At 46.2% G+C, this 22,338-nt stretch overlaps 1 protein-coding gene across 1 annotated transcript; it reads left to right on the top strand.

Moving 5' to 3' along the window:
- Positions 1 to 4,478: 4,478 nt before the first annotated feature.
- On the top strand, positions 4,479 to 12,344 carry LOC131284623 (disintegrin and metalloproteinase domain-containing protein 28-like). Its single transcript, XM_058313486.1, has 6 exons — positions 4,479 to 4,485; positions 6,492 to 6,789; positions 6,854 to 7,061; positions 7,167 to 8,955; positions 11,108 to 11,509; positions 12,313 to 12,344. The coding sequence occupies exons 1-6, from the start codon at positions 4,479 to 4,481 to the stop codon at positions 12,342 to 12,344; spliced, it is 2,736 nt and encodes a 911-aa protein (XP_058169469.1).
- The last annotated feature ends 9,994 nt before the right edge of the window (positions 12,345 to 22,338 follow it).

The raw sequence follows: 22,338 nt of genomic DNA, 5'->3' as shown, positions 1-22,338 counted from the left end.
CTCAGTTCCTCCCGCTAGCTGTCGCGTTACCTTACCCTGAATTAGGAAAAAAGGCACATGAATGCGTACCCGAAACCAGTTGCACTGTGCCGTACCCCCCGATTGGCGCCTTGAAAAAGGAGCGTCTCGCTGCTTGCGTCTTGCGATGGAAGGGAATGTCTTACAGCATCCGGCCAGCGGCGTGGCTTTCGTTTGGGTCATGTTTTTCATTCCGCGAGCGACTACTCAAAATGGCAACGGTAGCCCCGGGATGGTTTGCTTAGAAGAAGGAAAAGGAGGAAAAGGTAAAACACACGCAGTGCACCGACCACACCATGTGTAGAACATGTTCATTTATGCTACCACAAACTCCTGCCTAGCATGCTTGGCGTTATTGGGGACGTGCGTAGCGAGCAGACGGTGCGCGTTGGGGGGGCACATTTCTGCACCGTTCATTCACACGAACGGGTTAACATGTGTGTATCCTTTTGTGGTAATTTTCGCACAACTCGTATATGGTTCAGTTTATTTTTTTTTTCCATGCTTACGTTGTAACAGTCGCGGCCGTAGGATCAGTCGAGTTTTCGGTTGCTTCATCTTATTTAATCTGGCGGTCGTTTTATGTTTGCCTCCGTTCGTCCGTGGGTCCATACATTTCGCACCATGTGCCACCCAGCTGCAGCAGCTCCATGTTTCGCGAGTGCGTTCAATTCGCATCGCACGTAGTTAGGTTAGTGCGCATAGGTTTCCAAGAACGAACGAATCCCAAGAACAAGTGCTGCGGCAGTCCACTGACAAAGCTAAAACCACGGCCAGACATCGCCATGACTGGGGCCGCGTCGAGATACACTATTTGCTCGTGTTTATCGTCTGCCCGAGACGAACCTCCTCCGTCCGAGCGGCAGGAAGGGACCGGAAAAACAAACGGTGACGGGAACCGGGGGGAGTCGTTCCGTGTGGGAAACTATCGCCCAGCTTCTCCGTCGACGAGAGAGAGAGAGAAAGGAAGAGTACGCTAGAAAAAAGGGGATGTAGATAGAGAGAAAAGACGATTCGATGGAAGAGAAAGAGAGCTGGCCCCCCACAATGTCGTCGGCATCACAAAGAACGGGCCGGGGAGCAGCATAAAGGATGCGGTGTAGTCGCGACCGTAGGTAGTGTGCAGCACCGTGAATATATCCATCAGAAAAGCGACGCCGCCATCGATGGCGAGTCAGCATTGAGTCAGTCGTGCTCCGAACGGACGCCGTGCTGGTCGCCGTGTGAGGGAGTCACCAGTTTTCCCGCGAAGATTTCGCATTCAACCCCCGCGAGTAACGGACACTTTGAGTAACGGTTCGTAACGGTTAAACGATCCTCCGTGGTGGCACGATTAATTTTAAATGTGCGGAAAAAGGGATGCACTATCTCATCAGTGATCGGTGTTTGAATACGAACAGACAAACCATTTTTTGTGGATGAAAAACAAATATGAAACTACCGCAACTCATAAAGGGCTGAAGATTGATGGAAAAGCGCCAAGGAAAAGTGATACGAGCCGGTGGGGCGTAGATTTCACGCCGTCAGTTTATTAAAAGAACGCACGATCGATCCTGCAAGTCGGTGGGGTTCCAACCCCCGCAGGCGAGCTAGGGGTGCGCCGGGAAATACGGTGACATTGGGCGACCCACCGAAACTGGGTTATTTTATGCACGCGAAACGACCGCCTGCCCAGGTGAAGTGTGTAAGCGTGTTTTTCGATCCGCCGGTAGTTTAGCGTTTTCTCGCATTTGCTTCTGGCCACCACCCACTCGCCCACAAGAAACCGGCGTGAAAACGCGAGGATCATAAAAGTGTGTAAAAGGGTAGTTTCCCGAGCTGAATCTCTGGCCTGACCTTAGCCCGGATTTCTTCATAGTAGTTCGTTTTTTCCCAACGGTTCAACCTTTCTGTGATATACGTTACCTACCGTACCATATCGAGCCGCCTCGTAATGGTGGGGAAACAGAGGCACCGATCAAGGCCGGCAGCTTATCATCAGCTGTCGATGGTTGCGGCGCTGCTGCTTCTACTGATCACGACCCTTTCGAACGTAAGGACATCCTCAACGGAACCTGGCACACCGCACAAGGACGGAGAGAATCTATTATCGCTTAATAGTAAGTAAACCCGTGGCTTTGAGTCGAGTCAGAACAAGAGGCTGGCTGTTTTTGTTGTTGTTCCTATTACTCTCCACTCCCGCTTCCGCTACTGATAACAGACATATGTCGGCGGTAGGTCTAGCGAATGACTTAACCTAATCTCTAAACTAACTTCTCGGAAGCGTAATCTCGCATCCAGCAGCTGCAATTGTTTTTTGGTGCACCTACCAGTGTTATTGAAAAACAAAAACTTATGCTTGCTGCAACAATACGCAGTGGAAAATTCTTTGAAAGCCTCCAGGAAACTATTAAGACAATCATTATCAACCCAATTGATATATGATTGTTTTACTAGACAAGAGGCAATGCATATTAATTGCTCTAAACATGCCTACATAAAATAATATATTTATTTATTATCTCATTCACTAACTAAAGAGGATTGTCATATTTAATAGTATTGTACCTAATGTAATAACTTGTAAAATACTGCAACGCATATCATTTAAATGAGACAGATATTTTGAGAAGTCTACATTAGAATGATTCTATAGCGTGTTTTTGAAATAATAAAATATTTTTAACGCTTGTGTCTGCTGGAATATAACTTTATGAACAATTCCAAACCATTTTCCTTAATCGCATTAAAAACATGCAACAAATTGCTATCCTATCCTTACTTTAAGCTCATTTAAGCTTAAACACATGATTTAAACCTCTTAATGTTATGATTGTATTTTATACTAATTGTCGAATTTTTGACAAACATATGATAGCATCAAAGACCGATAATTCTTTTGTTGCTTCATTTTTTCTTTTACTCGGCCCATACTAATTTTAACTTTTGGGATTCACTGAAAACTTGAATTGAATATGAATTAAAAGACTACCAAATCCCAAATGCTCCGACGATTGTCCATCGCGAATGATTCGCGTAAAACGAAACGCAACCGATATCCTATCGGTAGATGGATTGCTTCCAAGAAGTTGGCTCCTTTAATGGATACTGAAACACACCTCCCACCCCACGCGCACTCACACACCCACAACGACAGATAGAACATTCCCCGTAACCATTGCCCTTTCTTCCGGTCCGATTTTGCAACGGAACTTCCGGTCGCGAAGCGCGAGGCTTCCGGTCCGCAACAATGTTTCTTAATATAGTTTTCTTTCTCTCTGGGCCCGCCGTACGGGCGCTAGTGGAGGCGGTTGCCTTTCCGATGACTAATGGGAAACGAGAACAAGCGAACGCATTCATACTTTGCATCGGCTCACGAAGCAAGTTAATTCACCTCCTAAGCTGAACGAGCTCCGTGAAACGGCATGGAACCTACTTCAGGGAGGGATGGAGGCTAAAATTAACATCAACTTCAGACATATCTCAAGTAATGGCACTTGGCATCGATCATCCCAAAAGTGGTGCATTGGAGCGCTGTCGGACGCCGCGGAAACATTCTATTAAAGGCGATTGCCGAAACACCCGGTCCAGTTTGAGTGCGGAGCAGCAAAACCTTTCGCTCCCGGCTCCGGTTCGCCATGGAGAAGTTTAATCATTATCCAAACCATTGGCACACTTTCCAAAAAGCCATCCCGCATTCGTCCGCAGTCCATCTTTGCAGAGCCGCAACCAGATGCTGTCGCCCCAACAGCGAGTGTTAATCGTAAAATTTCCACCGAACGGACGCGAAGGATGTTCGTCCTCGAAGCCCGCAGAACGAAAAAGCCAACACGCGCTAAACAAAATCATTCGCTCGAAATATTGACTATCGCGCGAAACAGCTGACGGTGGCAAAGGACATCGTTTCGTGGAAAGGACAATAACAATATTGATAATGCAAACAATCGGGGCTCGCGGGGGCCCTTTCGGAATGTTGGACGCTCCAACATTCCGGTCGCCCTAAAGCCACCCCCGCCATCGAATCGGTGCAGGACGGAATGTGCTTCATTGGTTCTTTTTATTCGCGGTGTATGTGTGTTGTATGGTTGTTTGCAGTCTGGTCTGGTTTTGATTTGCTTTGGGAACGCCGCTCGTCATCGGACAGCCAGGGGAGATGAGGGAGGTGGGGGGAGGGGACAAGCGGTCGGTGTCTGTGGGGGCCGCCGGGCTCTTTGCGCGCGGTTGGTAATGAAATGAAGTTCGTTCCATTTCGGCAGGACTGGAAATTAAAGAAACCTCCTTTCGGATGCTTTTCACCACTTGCGCGAATGTTAATGCTTCGTTTCGCGGCGTTGGCACCTGTTTTAAAAGGGACTCGTTTGGTTGGGGTTTTTTTCCTTCGGCCGCCCGAGTTTCCACCGTCTAGCGTGTAAACAGAGACGGTTAGTCATGGTACAGGTGGCGGTGGGGCTGTCCCAGACACATTGAATCATCTGAAAACGATGGTTGGTAAGCGTTTCTCGTAACTGGCTGGCAACAGTGTAGAATCGAGAATAACAGTTACTTTAACGTGTTCTTATAATTTAATTTAAACTGTGCTGTAGATTATGAGGATAAAGTTTGATGCTAAAATGAAAATTCATCGGATGGGCACAATTTTCTCATAAATATTTGTTTAAAAACACTTTTTTTTTTAGGACACATTTTTTCTAAATCTTTTAGGACATCAGCTGTTATAAAATTACTTAAATTTGACAAATGAACAAAACATTTTGGCACGTGCTTTATAAACATTTCCGTTCTGCCCTACACTAACTCTATTTTCTATTTTAAATCTTTCGTTGGCTCAATCAATGCATGATTTGAACCTTGTTGACCAAACTTTACCTGTAGCAATCGTCTACTTTCGTGTTGAAACCATACTAACAAGCTCGATTATTACTTCGGCACCGTCTTTGCATTACAATCTCGTGTTAATAGTGCGAGAACCCAAGAAAATGCACGAGACGATGGAAAAGCACGTGAGTCTCCTCTAAACGATAAACTGCACCACAATCTTCCCGTTTCTCTCAACCCACCCTACTCAATCAAATCAATAAAAGTGCATTCATAAACACACCGTTTTCTTCCGTTCCTCGTCTGAGAAGAAGGCAAAAAAGCGACGGAGAACCGAAAGGAGGCGCCTGGTTGGGCGTGACGAACACACGATCTTAGTTTGTTTACGCTTGATATGACAACGTTCTGCCACCCACCACCCACCAACCCCACGTCACCCCATCGGGAGATCGCGATTTGGTCTTGTTTGGGAATGGGTCGAGCAAACGCAGCCCTTTCTCACGGCACGCGCTCCTCGAGAGTACACCGGAACAGCTGATCGGACGCGTCGCGAGATAAAGAGAAACCCAGCCCCCCGCCGAACACCCGCCACCCTCCCGGGCGCACGTCAAAATGGACCCAGTTTCGACGCTGAACGCCAACGTAAGGCAACACAGCTGGCTTTGTTGATGCTCTGTCGTGTTGGAGCAAGAGAGAACGAGCGTTAGCCGGGGAAAATATTCTCCGGGCTTGGTGTGAGTTCCACGTGCACGGGGGTGCGTTGCCATGGTAATGCCGTCAAGCGAAATAGTCGTAACGCTAAGGGGTGAGAAGTAAACCATTGCACTCGCGCTCCGATAAGGCGGCGGACGTTCCTTTTTCCATCCACTCTCACGTCGTGGATTTTATCGCCTGCGATGTGCTGCTTGCAAAATTGCATGATACCCTGTCGAAAATGGAGCTTCTCTACTTCTCCCAAATCCCACATAAGCATCCTTAACTCTATGCAACCGAGCCGCTGCATCCCGCGGATCGTTGCGCAGTTGGCAGAAGCAATCAAACTGCAATAAAATCGAATAAAACGAATGCAGCGAGGAGAAAAGGGAGGAATTCGATTCGCGGACACCCCATAATGGAAGCTGGGTGCGAGTCCCCGATGAGACAACAAAGAACTTCTGCTGCGTTGGCTTTCGTTTTCTTGGCTTCTTTCAGCAGCTTCATCTCTAAGGCATCCGCTTTACATTCTCTCGTATTAGAGAGGTGCAATAATGCAAGCGGTCGTTCTTTCAGTTCATTTTCAACGATTGCGTCTTTGGAAGTTCATTTATTCGAGCGGAATTGAGCACAGTGGGTTTGGGTATAAATAAAAAAAATTCTAACGTATATGGCACAAAAACTATGGCTTCAATAATGTGATTTTATGTCGTGTTTTAATTAATTGTTAACCTTCCATTATACAAGAGAGTATTATTTACGTGTTAAAATACTTATGACCTATTCATTGGTTGGAAATAGAACACTGTGCACAAAGGGTATTCCACACATCCTGCTAGCACTTTATTGCGGGGGTAAATTTTATTGTTTTCCTAACCTTTCGCTCAACCGGCCACGCCCTTCGCTTACTTAATTTGTATTCCAATTTTATCCACTACTCTATCACACTTTTCTACATCTTTCCTTCTTCATCTTTCCACCCGTAGCGACCTACGAAGACGACGCCGTCCTTAATCCGATTTATCCGCTTCTGATGCCATCGGATAAGAAGGATACGGCAACACTGACCTACAGTCACCAGGGCAAGGCCACCGTCCTAGAACTGATCCGAAGTCAAGGTGGGCCAACGACCGGCGGGTGCGAGCAGTACCGGGAGAGATCCTCCGATTTGGACCACATAGAACTGACCAACTGTGATGGCCGCATCCGGGCGACACTGGAACGATCGGAAGGAACGTTCCAGATCCAGTTTGACGAATCGAGCGGGGTGCACTTTTTGCGAAGGTAAGATTGTCTCACAGCGAACCATCCGATCGTTGATCGCACTGACTACACGTACTTTAACTAGACTGCAGATACCAAACCGACATCCGTCGGTGAAGCGTCGAACTAGGCGGAACCATTTTACCACCATCAAGGGACCTTATCAGGCCAACCGACACTCGAGGTACGTGGAGTTGCTGCTCGTGGTCGACAATTCGCTCTACCGGAAGCTGAACCGTAACGAATGGCACGTGAAGGAATACTGTGCAAGTCTAGTGAATCATATCAATATGGTAAGCTGGAGATGCAAGTGTTTAAGATATAAGAGTAGCTTCTACGAAAAGGGCGCTATCTTCTATAAAAATTAGTCTAACATCTTTCCGTCTATTTTTCCACAGCTATACAACCCACTAAACATCTTCATCGCGCTCACCGAGATAGTGATATGGAGTGAAAAGGATCAAATCAACGTATCCCAGCGAGCGGAAGACACACTCAAAGACTTCCTGGACCACCGGGCTCGGGTACTGTTGAATAAATACCCCCATGACCACGCACAGCTACTGACGACGGTCGAGTTCCGGGAAAATGTAATCGGCAAGGCGAAGGTCGGTGGTATGTGTTCGGACCAGAGTTCCGGTGCAATCGTGCGGATACACACGGAAACGCTAGGCGTACAGGCTAGCACCCTGGCGCATGAGATGGGCCACAGCTTCTCGATGGAGCATGATGAGGACGCGAACTGTACCTGTCCGGCCAAGCGTTGCGTCATGACCCATTCGGTGACGGGCTTGCCGCTGCAGCACTGGAGCAACTGTAGTGTGGAGCAGCTGGCGATGGGCTTTAGCCGAGGTCTACACCATTGCCTTAGGAACCGTCCGTCCCAGTTGGCGGTGGCGAGTTGTGGCAATGGGTTTGTCGAGGCGGGCGAGGAGTGTGATTGTGGGCTGGAGGAGGCGTGTGAGAATCACTGCTGTGATGCGGCCACGTGCCGGTTGCGGGAGGAGGCAGAGTGCGCCACCGGAGACTGCTGTGATCTAGCCACTTGTCAACTGCGAGAAGCGGCCATTCCTTGCCGGGTTGAACGAGGTGAATGTGATCTTCCCGAGTACTGTACCGGCCGGTCGGAGTATTGCCCCCCGGATGTGCACCGACGGGACACGGAAGTGTGTGCCGGTGGAGAAGCATACTGCGTCGGGGGACAGTGCAGGACCCGAACGGAACAGTGCCGGGCCCTGTGGGGTCCATCGGGACGCGCTGCCAGTGAGTCCTGTTACGCGAGCAACTCGCACGGCACCAAGTATGGCAATTGCGGGTATCAGGGTCGTCCAGTAGAGAGTTATCGAAAGTGTGATACCGCGGACGTACTCTGTGGAGTGCTCTTCTGCCATCACCACAAACAAGAGGAGGAGCTAGAACTGGGTGTGTACAATGGGGATCAACGGCACAACGTCAGAAAAGGCAACGAAACGAAAAGGTACGTGGTATGCCATGCGGCGTACGTAGACCTGGGGCCTGACCAACGGGGCCAAATTCCAGCGTTCGTGCCTGATGGAGCACCATGTGGCGATGGAAAGATGTGCTATCGGCAGCATTGTGAAACAATCGAGAGGCTAAACGCGAGGGGATTAGGAGGAAAGCACTGTACGCACAATTGCTATGGACGAGGGGTTTGTAACAGTGAGGGTCATTGCCATTGCGATCCCGGTTTCGATCCGCCGTATTGTGAGCACGCCGGAGTAGGTGGATCCCTCGATAGTGGGCCTGCCTCATCTGGACCGGGTCCTCTGTGGCATTTACTCACCGTATCGGTCCTGGTGGTGCTCGTTTCCATTCTCCTCTTGGTGTTGATGGTGTTGTACGCCAGGAGTCGCCAGTGTCCTTCGGCAGCCGCTTGTACACGGTGGAATAGACGCCCGTGGCGGTTATATAAGGTGCGTGGAACAAGTCCACGGGAACCGGTGAATGCTGCCTCCATACAACATAACCACAATATCCACCTTATCAGAGGCAGTACGATGGTCCGACGAGAAATCTCCCAACCTAAGTACCACTCATCCACCTGCGACGTCAGTGACGATCAGCAGTATCGGCCAATCTTAACCACTGTCCTCCGGCTGGCACCCGTTCCTCCACCCATTCCTGCCCCGACACGAGTGCTTCCCGTACCCAAACCAATCGGAAACGGTAGAGCTGATCCACAACTTACGATAGAATACAGCATTAAACAGACGCCTGTCGAATGGCGCCTTCCACCAGTGCCGATCCATCGGCAGCGGCCATTTTAACAACGTGACTACTCGAACTGAGCTCAACGCCCAACTGGCATCCAATACTAAAACGAATGAACGAACAATAATCCCTTTTTTCCATGACACTCCATTGCATGCTGCCGTCTTCGTCCTTTTGCGATTTAGATACTTACGATTAGCAATAAGGTTTGATGTAAGCCACCGAAAACAAAATCACGTGTTTTCTAGTCATACTAATTCTAACATACAATTCTTAAAAACAGGCCTATTTGTTTCCTTTTTTATTTAATCCGAACTTTGATTCTGAAAATGGCGTGCAGCGGCAATTTTGAATTGTTCTAAAGATAGCGTCACCTACCGTAAAATAATAGGAACATTATGAACATGCCGTTAATCGTGGGGAGGACGTTCTTCTGGAATCCAAATTTCTATATAACTACAATACCTGGAAACATATTTTCTTACATAAATTAGTGTATCTAGAATATATCTTTAATCCAAGTGGTCAATTGTGAAACTTGCTTCAGTAACTAAAAAGTAATTAACAAATTGAGTAGTTTAGCACTATCCGACCAAGGTTACTTTACTTGATTCGTAAACACTTTATTTTACCAAAATCCAAGGACTGAAGACATTTTTTTCAAAAAATAGTAATCTTGAAAATACCTTCCAAACGAGAGTGTGGAATAGTTCTGTAATTTAAAAGTTATTGACAAATTAATCATTTCAAATAGTGGCCAAGGTGCATGAAGCTTAGCAAACCTTGCCCATAAGGTAAATATGTTGGTCACACAAACAACGCTGTTGTCTAGTGTTGTGTAATTCAGATTCGGATTCATGAATCGGAATGAATCTTTGCGTTTTATAGATTCTCTCGTCGAAAGATGCATGAATTCCAACGATACGTCAACTGATGAAAAGTGATGAGCCAGAAATGGGTAGAGGGGCCCACCTTTTTGGTTTTTTTTATTCGCATGATCCACGTCAATGAAATAATCCTGGAGAATCGTCACAGATCCATGAATGATTCATGAAGATTCATTAAGGTTTTTACAGATTCTTTAAAGTTTGAATATTCGAATCCTTAAAGATTAATGAATCCGTCTGAATGAATCTTAGGTGAAAGATTCATATGAATGAATCTCGTCAAAGAAGCACAACACTACTGCTGTCAGTTTCGTTCTGTCTACAGAAAAATCATATCGTCAGTTCGAGTCAGACCGTGAAGCGTGTTGGATGTACGGTTAGTAGCCCTCGTGACGATACGGGACGCTGCGGAATCTTCCAAGCGTGCGAAGATTGTCCTTTGTGTTGCGTGTGTGTTATATTGTTTGGCCTTTTTTCATCCTGCTCTCACTGTTTTATCGAATTTCCATTCGCCTGCGTGGCGACAGCAGAAAAACGCATTGTGTTCGCGAGGTCGATTTATTTGTTTTCCAAGCGACGGGCAGCCTGAAGTGTAGTTGTTTACCAGAAAACCTCCCCCGGGAGAGAAAAAGAAAAAATAAAGAAGGGAAAGGTCAACGTCAACACTTGGCCATCGCTTCGATGCTAGTTTTCGTGGAAATTTTCCTCCACATTTGTTCCGTTTCGCAATAGCATTCGACGCCCTTTTCCGGTCGGTGGAATTCACCTGCTTTTTTCGCCTCGCCTGCTGTTCATTGTGTTGATATTGTTTCCAGCTTCCCCTGGCGAGGAAACATTCGTTCTTGAAGAAAAAGTGAAGTGTACGCCCAACGGCGACAAGATGGCCCAGTGTTAGTTGGCCACCGGGAGAAAGAAGAGAATCGGAAAGGTGCAGGAACGTCGCCGCTGCCTGGAAGACGCCTGTGCTGATGTGTTTACAGAGTGTGGCTTGCTCGTGTTGGTCTGACGGAATGCCCGTTCGATGCATGTGCAGCAGCAGCATCAGCAGCAGTGTACGTGAGTGCAGTAGTCGGTAGTGCGTTGCATCGGTGTTCTGGCACTGCTGTGGTTCTCTCCACGGTAACTTCCATCCCCGCACGTGGGCCGGGTTTTACGGTGGAATTGCGTGAAAACAATGGAACCACTCAAACGTCATGTTCGACCATTGGCAATTTCGGTAGTTTCTTCCGGTCGCGATGACAACGGGAAACTTGATTTGTTACAAGAAAACGTAGCACAATGCAAGCAGCATCTGCATCAGCAGGCCGTGGGCAACAGCAGGCTGGCTCACGATGAAGATGGACGGCGAAGAAAGCGAAGAAAATTGAATCCCTATCAACAGGAAGAACCGAAAGTACCGGCCGAAGGCCTGCTTCATCACAGCAGATGTTCCTCCAGTACCGCAATGGCAAACCAGCATCTTCGCCTAGCGCTTGCCTTGCTGGGCTTAGTTCTGGGCACGCTTCTGGTGCCGGTTACTTCTTCTCCCGTGTCGACTAAATCCAGTGATCGTTCAACGAAGCGCGTCGATCGAAGCACCTACTGGCAGCGAGTTTCGGAATGGCGCGAGAATTTCATAGCAGGTAAATCGAATGATAAAATATTGTCTTACTTGAAGATAAAACAAAGAAGCATTAATTACCAATGATCGCAGAAAAGGGTATTTCCCGTTGATAGGACGAAACATGCGTCTGACTGGTAAGATCGTGCGAGATCGTGAACTCCCGGTGCGTTCAGCGACCGGATGTTCGGTAAAGATTATCAACCACCGACTTTTGACCTCCAACCCACGGAGGAAAGGACCGAGAAAGGCAAATACAAATGCACCACTGGGAACAAACAACGATCCCTCAAACATCCGTCGGTCATACGGTTGTTTACAAATCGATCACCCCGTTCGTGTGACCCTGGGCGATGTCTGCACGGGTGGATGAACACAAGCGTAAAAAATTGTAGGGTGAAGGCGGAAGTAAAGACTGGTCAAATATGACATGTATATCAAATACTAGAGCTCGAGATTGTACGAGTCGGAGAGAAGCGGATCATTTCTTTGGCGTAAGGTAATTCCCTTCTGATGACACAGAGCGTATAATCATGCAGAAAGACAGCTGGCAGCGATAAGCTAAAGGTACATGCTCTTTGCCGCCAAACCGTCTGCAATGTACAAATGCAATGCGCGAAGCGTATGCCATTATATTGCCCATGGTATTTGCATTTTTGTAAAAGAAACCCTGTACGGTTGCAACTGTTGATTTGAGTCAGAAAGAAGCTTCAAAGAAGAAAGATTACAATTTCTAGTAAGCAAAAAAAAACGATCTATTTCCTGTTTCGTGAAGCTGATGGAATGAATGTGCAATTCGCAATGATCATCGTTTTTGTTTTATAGGCTGGGACGATACTGATAAGAAGTTTGAATAAGCACGCCTTATCTCTGTGAGGCGATTGCTGCAAAACATTGCGCGTTCACTGTCATGCATATGTATGTTGCAAAACGTTTACTAGATTTCTTATGACTGGACTATGGTCTTAGTTTGTTGCTTAATTTGTTAATTAATGTTTAAGCCTTAAAGAAGCTCGAAATCTCAAAACTGGATTTATTGAATAATAAACAACTTTAAGCGATGCATCATTTCTTTCAAGTTTAGAGACTTTGTAAACCGTTCAGACGCGAGACGTCCGTGGATTTTATTTCTTCCTTTGAACACGAGGTTATAGACCGACCGAAGCGAGAATATATTTCCATCTCAAGTCCTAAGCAGCTTCCGAGCAAGGCTTAGCCGTGCTTTACCAGGCCCGGTATTGAATTATGTGTCACACTTCCGGCGACCGGACGACGCGGAAATGTAGGCCAGTCGGAACCACAACGACCGGCTTGCTGCCGCTGCTGCTGCTGTTATTATTCGCTGACGCGTCCTTCGCCTGCCCGGCCGACAAAATGAGGTTAAACAAAATCTGTAAGCTGCATTTTGGGAACGAGTCAGAGGAAAAAAAAGACGGCCCAAAAGCAGAGCTCATTACGAATTCATGATGATCCGCTCTTTGGAGAATCAGTTCGTTTTCAATTTCTAAGAAATTGGGTACGGTAGAAAATGCAATCAAATTCACCCCTAACAAACCCGACCCTGCTTTAATCGCCCTGCGCACGTTATGGGATGCTGGTTTCCATCCTTTCGATACTGCCGGCCTGTGAGGAATGTTCTGAACCCTTTTTACGATGCGCTAGCACTTTTGTCATTCCACACTTTGCCCCCGGGGGCAACGTTCGTTCGATGTTACAGTGGAGAAGAAAAACACGTGCCTTTACATATTCCCATTTCCGGTTTACCCGGGGAGCGATAGGACACCGAGCAGCAGCAGCAACAACTATGATGGAATCGCTATCGATCGCAACCCTCGGAGCCGGATGCCCTGTTTAACATGTTGGCGTTGTTGGGTGCTGGGTGTTGGAAGATTAACGATCTGTGCGCTCCTGCGAGCGAGAAGCTACGCTCCAAAGACGCAACAAACATATGACAAAACTGCTGCTTCCAGTGACACGCCGGGGAACTCGGGCGTGTAGGGTGCGTGTGGAGTCTTATGTCAACATGGTGTGAGAAGAACTATGAACCTCGTCCCGAGTGCCTCCGGGGAGTAGCCTGCACCGGGAGCTAAAGTGATTCCAGATGATGGCTTTGGTTCCGGCATCCCCGGCCGAGCCAAGGGGATGGGCGTGTCTTCGACTATCAAAATGCTAGTAGTCTTCCGAGTAGCCTGATGCGAGTAGATGGAAAGGCCATCACCGCCATCATTATCATCATGGTCATCGCTACTTTCCTGCCCTTGAGCGGTACAACAATCAACTCGAACGAAAGTTCTTCTTATAGCTTTTCTTTGGCTTTGTGTGTTTATGCGGTATCTATTTTTATTTTACTATAGTTCGCCAAACCATCGAAGGACTTGGTTCGGGGTAAAACAAGTCCCTCCATCACAACATTAAATGGAGAACCGGCTCCGTGAAGACGGTCCTGAAGGGGAGTGGCTCTCCCATTTCCTCTTCTGTCCTGCGCATCTCTCTTTTCGCAACACTGGTGCAGGATTGCAGGCGCCATTACTGCGTTGCCAAACCGGGCAGCTCCAGCAGGATACACGGTAACAAGTATCGACGACACGACGAGCTGATGACCACTGCTTCCCAGTCCGGAAAGAAAAGAAAGCCAAACTGTCTCGTCCTTGCTGGAACCGTTTTACGATGCGGCCTTCGAACTTGCGTGGACGATTGGCACACACTCGTCCAACCCGGTCCTTTGATAACGTGTTGTTTCTTGTGCCAAAGCGTTCCTAATTACCTCCCTTTGCTACTGCTGCTTGTGGAACGGTTTTGGTTTTATTTCATTTCATACTCACCACTTGCTTGTGGATAGTTTTACGAAAAGGATTTTATTTGTTTTTCTCCGAGTCTTCCGAGAAAGTTGCGTGTGGTCCACTCGAGCGGCTTCCCTGTGAGGCTGTGAATGGAATTTCAATCAAGGCAAGTGGTGGCTGGGTTAGATGACGACGAGGGAAACCCTGGAGGATAGTTTCGGGTCCGCTGAGCTAGCCAAAGGCTTTTCCGTCGCCAAGCCATTCAACTGTCGGATGGAGAGATGGAGAGAATACCGATGTAAAGCCATCGCTAGATGGCTGATTCTTAACTCTACACTTGCCGGAGAAACCGAACGTGCTAGGAATATTTTAACACACAGCAAAGCGACAAAAAAGGCCATTTTAATTCCACGGCATCCGACTGATGGACAAACTCTCCGTTGGCCCGCTAGCCGCGCGCGCCGTTGGTCAACGAAACACGTTGTTCGGGGAGGTCCAATGGTTGCCAAAAATATGTTGTGAAACGATTTAAGATATCAAAAACTGTGTATTTAAAATAAAATGACACATAACTTCACGCGCTCACGTTTTCGCGTTCCTTCGGCGCACATGTGTTCTGTGGTTCGGAAGAAATCGTTAAAATGGTTAGATGAATTGGTTGGCTTTGCGAGTCATTTTTTTAGATATACGCTTGGTGTTCTCTGAAAAAATAGACTCACGATGTGGATCTGCCAACATAAGATGACATGTGGCAACGATGAATCGATGCAGACTTTATTGCGGCAACGCTGAATGTATCAGCTTGTGTTTTTAATTTTATTTTAGAAAGTCGAAATATGCTACGCCATCCTCTTCTTATGAATTGTATTTTGTAAATTTGTAAAGCAACACTACAAAAAGTACAAAAACTACCCTGTTTGATACCATAATCTTATTTTCCTGTTTTATACACCCCCACTTACAAGCATCCTAAACGCATTGACGCCTCCTTGATACCAGCATTTAATTTCGCGATAATGATCAACACTTTCACGCATGCTTCAGCATTCGTTTTCGTACGCTTTATGACGAAACAAACTCTTGTTCGAACCGTCATTAACTGTAGCGACCGTTAAAAAAAACGGCTCGCACCGGCAAATTCGGTATGCTCAAGGACGCAGGCGATAAAAGAAATCCGGTTCGGCCAGATGGCAGATGGCAACTTAATGCTGCGGTCCGGAATAATGCCTCAGGGATCTGGTCGGGAACACCACGATCTCCACTGAACGTTTCCGTGGCGGTAAAAAGGAGTCGCGAACGATCTCTTTAAACTGGAAGTTGTTTTACTGGATTTTTACTCGTGCTCTGTGATAATCTCTGAGAGTAACTTACAGAGCTAAAGGAAAGGAAATTTTAACGAAAATAAAAATAGATCGACATGGTAACATTGCCAGTGGTACCATGTGGTTTCTTGTTTCATGTAGCGTGACCTCTTGTTTGATTTATGGAACTCAATTTCTTATCGTAAGTGCAATTAATGTTCGGGAAAAAAATAACGTTGACAAATGTTTCAACATTGTCTGGCAGAACATTTTGGGAAATCGAATCGGGGTTAGGTTTTGTGTCGTGCAGCAGTTAGTCTTCACTTAATCTTTGTTAAACTCGTAAATCAGTTCATCGTTCGCAGTTCAAACCGTGTTGTTTATTTTTCATCTCTCACACACACACACACACACACACTCTGCATCATCCTACATATGTTGCATTTGGGAGAATTGCACCATTGTACGTTCCGTTGCGACCACCGACGTCTTTTATGGCTTTTCCCCGCGGGGTTTGCATCCCATTGCGTTGACCTCGTCTGTATCGACAAACGCATCGGAACCGTCGGAGTCCCGGGATTCTACATGACCCTCTTGAACCGTTCCGTCCCCCATACACTGCTATCTTGCTCACCCTCTTTATTCCCCTCCTCCCCTGGCGGGCCCATCGTGCTGAAGTGCATCGGTCGACTTCGGGCGTTGGCGTGATGATGATGATGCAGTCGAAACTCTCGATTTCAATTCCTATCAAGAGAGGCTGGTCCGGGGTTTTTTTCCTTCTTTCCTTCCCCTTCCGCAAGATACCATATACCAAACGACGTCATGGGATTGCGGTTACTGACATGAAAACGGCACAAACCAAAAAAAAAGAAACATCTTATCCACGCCCTCACTTGTACACCCACCATCGAAGCGGCGGCCGAGTGAAACTGCTCATAATTTTATGTTGCGCCTCACGTTTTCACTCTCCATTTCTTTCGGCCGCCTCCGCCCGCACGCGAAACGCAACTCGCACACAACGTTTGTGTTTGTTCACGTTCGGTTCGTCGTTTCGTTCGTTTGTTTAATTATTTTTTCTGCCGCCTTTTTCCGCTCCCCCCCCCGAGTGGGTGGAAAATGCCGGCCGAAAACCGTTTGATTGAGACGACACCGGGAAATATGGCGGGACCCAGCAGCCGAAATGTGCAACATGAGCCAGCGCATCGCAGAGGAAGGAAGTGGATGAAGGTGGTGATTCAGAAGACTTTCCTCCGGCAGCCGTAAAGTGTGTCTGCCGGAAGTACAGTTGTCCGGTTGTCGACCTACGAAGACGAGTTTAAAGCGTTACAACTGCTGGACATAAACGAAAGTCGTTTATCCTCTTAATTAATTTATTTTCGATTAAAACTTAAAATTTTGTTTTTGAAACAATTAAGGCAATTACGTTATTTGATAAATGGAATGAAATTATTTGAAATGGAACAGCGGTAAGAGTTATGTCCCCAAACGCTTGCGATAAAACGATAGCTGAAACAGGGGGTTTCCCCGTCTTCAAGGCCATCGCGCAACTTCTCCATTTTCAATACTCAAATCTGTTTCGTTGAACGTTTCTCAGCGTCTTAGAGTGCATATCTGCTACGGTACTGACTTGGCAACAGGCCGGCATTAGCGCTCGTTACTGAAACCAGTTTGTTGATCACCGAAATTTCCCGGTGCGTCAATTTTTCGGTAGACCCAACTTAAATTTGGTGGGAAGATCACGATCCTCGAACATTTGTTCGTGAGTTTCTGATGGTGTTTTTTTTCCTCCTTCGCTTCGCCATGTTTGTGCAGTATGGTTAAATACGTATAATTGAATAAATTATACTTGATTAATGGTCCCAACATGCAGATGATGATGATGGAGCGACGTCCATTGCAGCGATGCATGCTGCTCCTCAAGTGCGGCCACATTGCGGGCAGACGGCGGGAAAATCTTTCCAATGTGTAAACAAACAATCCATCCAGTGTTGCGAAGGGACGTGCCCAACAAAACTCGATCGAGAGCAGTTTTGTAGTACGCGGACTTGAACAGAACGCAAGTCGGGAAGAAACGCTAGGGTTTGGGTGGGATGTGTGATGATGATCTTCAGCATACGCATCGGGCGCCTTCTTGCACGCGGCCTAGCTTGAACTTACCACGATTTACAATCCGATCGTGCGTTGTGCATCGCCGTAAGGAGGTTTAATATTTCATGAAGATCTTCTCCGCCTTAATCATCGTCCAATTTCCTGCTCGCTTCTCGTTGTATGTGATATATTTATATAACGATGGTGAAATGTTGCTCCTGCAGGCAATTGGTCGTGCCTAACCTTTCTCTGTTCATTACTATTTCACGAACTCATTCCATCCATTGTACGAAACATTAAACATCGGGTTTTCCATGGTTGAACAATCTCTGATTCGACCATTTGCGAATGCAGTTTTTATTTATTTGCACGTATGAAACATTTATTCGAATTTAAATGGACCTCGTGCAACTTCATAGTACGCTTTTTAGGCAACCTTCGCAGTGAAAGAGAAACCCGGCAAATAATGCGTCTTGTTCGCCATTGGCTCAATTTTTCGGGGGCGACTTTCGAGGGCAAAACATGAGCATCTTGATGCGGGTCGCTTAAGTTAATCGTTGGTTTTAATTTGTGTTCATTTTCTTGTGCGGGGAATTTTTTTTTTCCACTCATGTGTTGTGTACATCTCATCTTTTCCTCTTTGCTCGAGAAAAAAAATGTACTCAAATTCCGTGGCCGGACAGGAAATGAAAGCTATTTCTTTAAATTCCGAGCGGAACGAGGGTGGTTTTTTATTTCTTACTTTGGAAAAAGGCGCACAAGCTTTTGGTGGGTGATTCATATTGTTCCTTTGTACGCGAACATCAAACGCATGTATGGTTGGTGATATTTTACCCCCTTTTTTTCGCACTATCGCGAAAACTCGCTCGAACTTCCTTTTCGTCTGTCAAAAAAAAGGCCTCGATACCGATGCCAACAAGTTTGTGCCGAATAACGTCCGCGAAAGTGCCACCGCCTGTTTATTTATGAAGCGTATTCCTTCCTTTAATGGGACCGACTTACGGCGCCACCAACTCCGAAAGAGGGTTGCAAAAGGTCATCAATTTAAAAAGTTGTATCTACCTTGCTTCACCATTCGGTATAGCTTTCCAACACTGCATGCATAAACAAACATAACTCATGAATGAAAACAATTCGTCATCGAAAAGTAATTTCAAAATAGCTTAGATTGCATTCTTTGAAAAATATTCAAATGAAATCATCAACTTGTGAAACACATTTTTCACAGCTCTTATCGTAACAATCTTCATGGCTCACCCAAGTTTTGTGGCTTCTTTTTTACCACCACAAAATAGAGGCAAACCATTTTAACAAGGCCACACACAATCCCGTTGATAGCCGTTTAATCGAATTAAAGTAAATTTGCTGCTTGTTCTTGAGCGACACCATAAACACAGCATAAACGGATGCGATTGCTTCACGGTATCAAAAAAACGCTCGCGCACAGACACAAAGACTCTTACGCACAGGGCTCGTATGCCTCGTGCTGGGATAAGTTGTTGCACTTACCAAGAAGTGCTCGGAAGATCGCCACCGTTTTTTTTTTTCTCTCTTCCGGTTGATAAATGCAAAACATCGAAACGCCGAACCAAACGAGCGTCGTTTTGCAGTGGGATGAAGTAGATGAAGAAGGAAGTGGTTGAGGGTGGCGGCATGTCCGTAGTGCGGTAGAGGAACAAGTGTTTTGTCGAAGGACATGGTTGCTTTTCCCCTTTGCGTGCGCCCGGCCGATTGATTACGAATTCCGATGCCCACGGACGGAAGGGTTTGTCCGTTGCATAATTTATTTATCTTCACCGGAGCATGGACCGTTGGAGTTTGTTTTTTCCCTCGTTGGCTTCTGCTTATGTTTTGCCTCAACACGGAAGATAGCACACTTCGTTTGGCAATGAATAAAAGACCATAGCGCAGGGTGGAACTGTCCGGAAACAATTTTGGCAAGAGACCTTCAACGCACAAACGCTCGCTCGCGAGCGATGATTTCTGCGCTGCGTTGCTTGATGGCATTTTTGGGACAATAAATTAATGTAAATCATAAAAAAAGAAACGAACACTTCCATTAAACATGCTCATTTTCGCTCGGGGCTGCAATTTCCTCCCCGACCTCGGTAAGTAATGTGGTATTTGGTGAGTCAAATAAATCATAAACCTGCCGGACTTCGTATGCTATGGTTTATGGATCAATTAGAGCCTACGGAAGCCCTTTCAGTGTCGAACGAAACGGGCGGAAAAGAAAGGCCCACAACTGGCGCGAGTGAAACACATCACATCTTTATCGTGGACGCAAAAGATAGCGGTAAAACCCCCAGTCGATGCGTCGAGAGGCTATCGTTTAAAACTGGAACATGTTTGTTACTCTCTGCTTTCATCGAAACAACATAATAAAAAGGGATGTTTTCCGAGCTGGTGTGGTCTGGTGCAATATTCGATGCCAACATCGTGCAACACCAGGAACGAGCACATAATATGGACATACTTTCTTCGCTTTCTCAAACTACGAACGCACGTGCAGTGCATCGTGGATGCACCAGGTCTCCGGTGCATACGGTTGACAGACGGACACACCGTGGGGACACGTGGAACGCATTTGTACACATCAACGACGTAGAAAAGGGGATAAGAGAACAACAAAAAATATGTGTAGGACCTGTACTAGTACTTGGAGCACATTGCGAATTGTTTTCCCTGGCGAACACCACAAGAGTGTTTGGAATAACAATCAGGTTTATCTTTGTATGACAATGCACGTTGAACATCATGCGTCAACCTTATCGACAATTCTTAAGCAAGATACAGGCTTTGCCACCTAACTCTAACCCTCCGATATTTGAAATAGCTCATCAACTTTGTCTTTGAAGCATCTAGTATTGAAATAGCTCATCGAATTCTGTCTTTAACGCATCTTAGTTTGTCTCTAACCCACCTGACTTTGTCTCTAACCCATCTAGGTTTGTCTCCAGGCAAAAAACAGAGAACAAACAAAGTTATTGTGGTTATGCTACAAAACAAAAAAAAATGTATAAGCTTTAAACCTATTCTTATGTATTTTGGAACAATTTTGCGTGTACTTTTTATATCTGCAAGCATACGTATGTCAACTAAGTAGGCAGCATAAACGCACTCTTTTAACTGTCAAGTGACATTGATTGATCTAAGCTAGTACGTTTATACCACCGAGTTAAACACCACAATCCTGCCCTCTCAGTTGATATAAGTATGCATGAATATAAAAAAATCATAAGGAAAATCATTCAAAAATGCGTAAAACATATTTTAAAGCATACAAAAATAATAATGTTTATTGTTCTTGGAGTTTTACAATGTAGCATCATCACAATTACTTTGTTTTCGTCTTGAGACAAACCCAGATGGGTTAGAGACAAAATCAGAAGAGTTAGAGATAGAATACGATTAGCTATTTCAATACCAGAGGGTTTAGCGACAACAGCTGATGAGCTTTTTCAAAACAAAATGCATTAGAGACAAAATCATCCGCATTCGAGATAACGTCTGCTGGCAACACCTGTAAGAGGTCAATATTTAAAAGGTCGTTGGTTTAAACGAACAATGAGCGTAGCTTTTACCCTGGTCTAAATTGGTTAAATTTAAATAATTTAAATTCGTTCTTCTGACCTATTTTAACACCGGCGCAAACCACTGTGCCACGCAAGTTACCGGAGGTTTTACAGTCCTTCCGAACAGGTTGACGATTGGAAACGATAAATCTGTGCGTAGATATCCCCATTACCAACTTTTCCCAATAAATTGGACCGCCGCCGCGCGACGCCCGGCGTCTAAAGTGGATGGGACGGGATTCGCACTTGTGATCCTCGGCAATAAAACGACTCTCACTTGATCCCATTTCCGAGACGGTTTCCCTCGCGCCGTCGGGCAATCTGCGCCGCGTTGCGGTGGAAGAAACCTGCCCGCCCGAGTGGATATTTCCCGTTAATGTGAATAGTAATTTCCACGGCCAATAAATTCCTTCCGCGCGCGCGCACACACACACACGCTTTCTTTCCTCGCGAGAAGAAAATGACCCTTTTTCTGGTGGAGTGCCGGGAGAGGAAGGGACCTGAAACTCGACACAACAATCCATTACCTTTGCCGGTTGGTTTCGTTGGGGGCGGGGAAAAGTGTCTTTGCTCGAGCCCCCTTTGGCAAGCACCACGCGGCTTCTTCTGAGTAAAACACTTCCTCACGCACCGGGGAGGGGTTTTGTTTTTCACGGGATCTGATTGAGAGACCCACGTGGGGCGGTGTAACGTTTTGTGTCGCTGCCGCCGCTTGGTCCACGGTGGAAAACCTGCCAAAGGGCAACGAAGCTAAAGGAGCGAACGTTGACACACTTAGAACGCACCGCAGCATAAGCATTACCATTGGTGTTGTGCTCGTTTGTGGTGAACGAAATTTAAATTTAGCAAAACCACAGACACTGTGAATGCGTTCGGCTTTCGATGATTCGTTCAGAATCCGGTTTGGGATTGTAAGAAGTGCTGCAAAGAATATTTTATGTTTGAAATCAATCACAATGGTAGTTTATTCGGAGGATACTAGAAGAAGAATTTCAATCATTCCAAGAGTAATTTATGCATGTTAATTAAAAAGATATTTTTATCAATTGGGAATTGCCTCTTTATAGTCTTCATTTCGTTCAACAACAGCCGGAAACATCTCAATCA

Source organism: Anopheles ziemanni, chromosome 3, assembly GCF_943734765.1.
Source record: "Anopheles ziemanni chromosome 3, idAnoZiCoDA_A2_x.2, whole genome shotgun sequence".
NCBI classification, from domain to species: Eukaryota; Metazoa; Arthropoda; class Insecta; order Diptera; family Culicidae; genus Anopheles; species Anopheles ziemanni.
The sequence above is the reverse complement of the archived record's forward strand: the minus strand, read 5'-3'. Positions and strand labels throughout refer to the sequence as shown.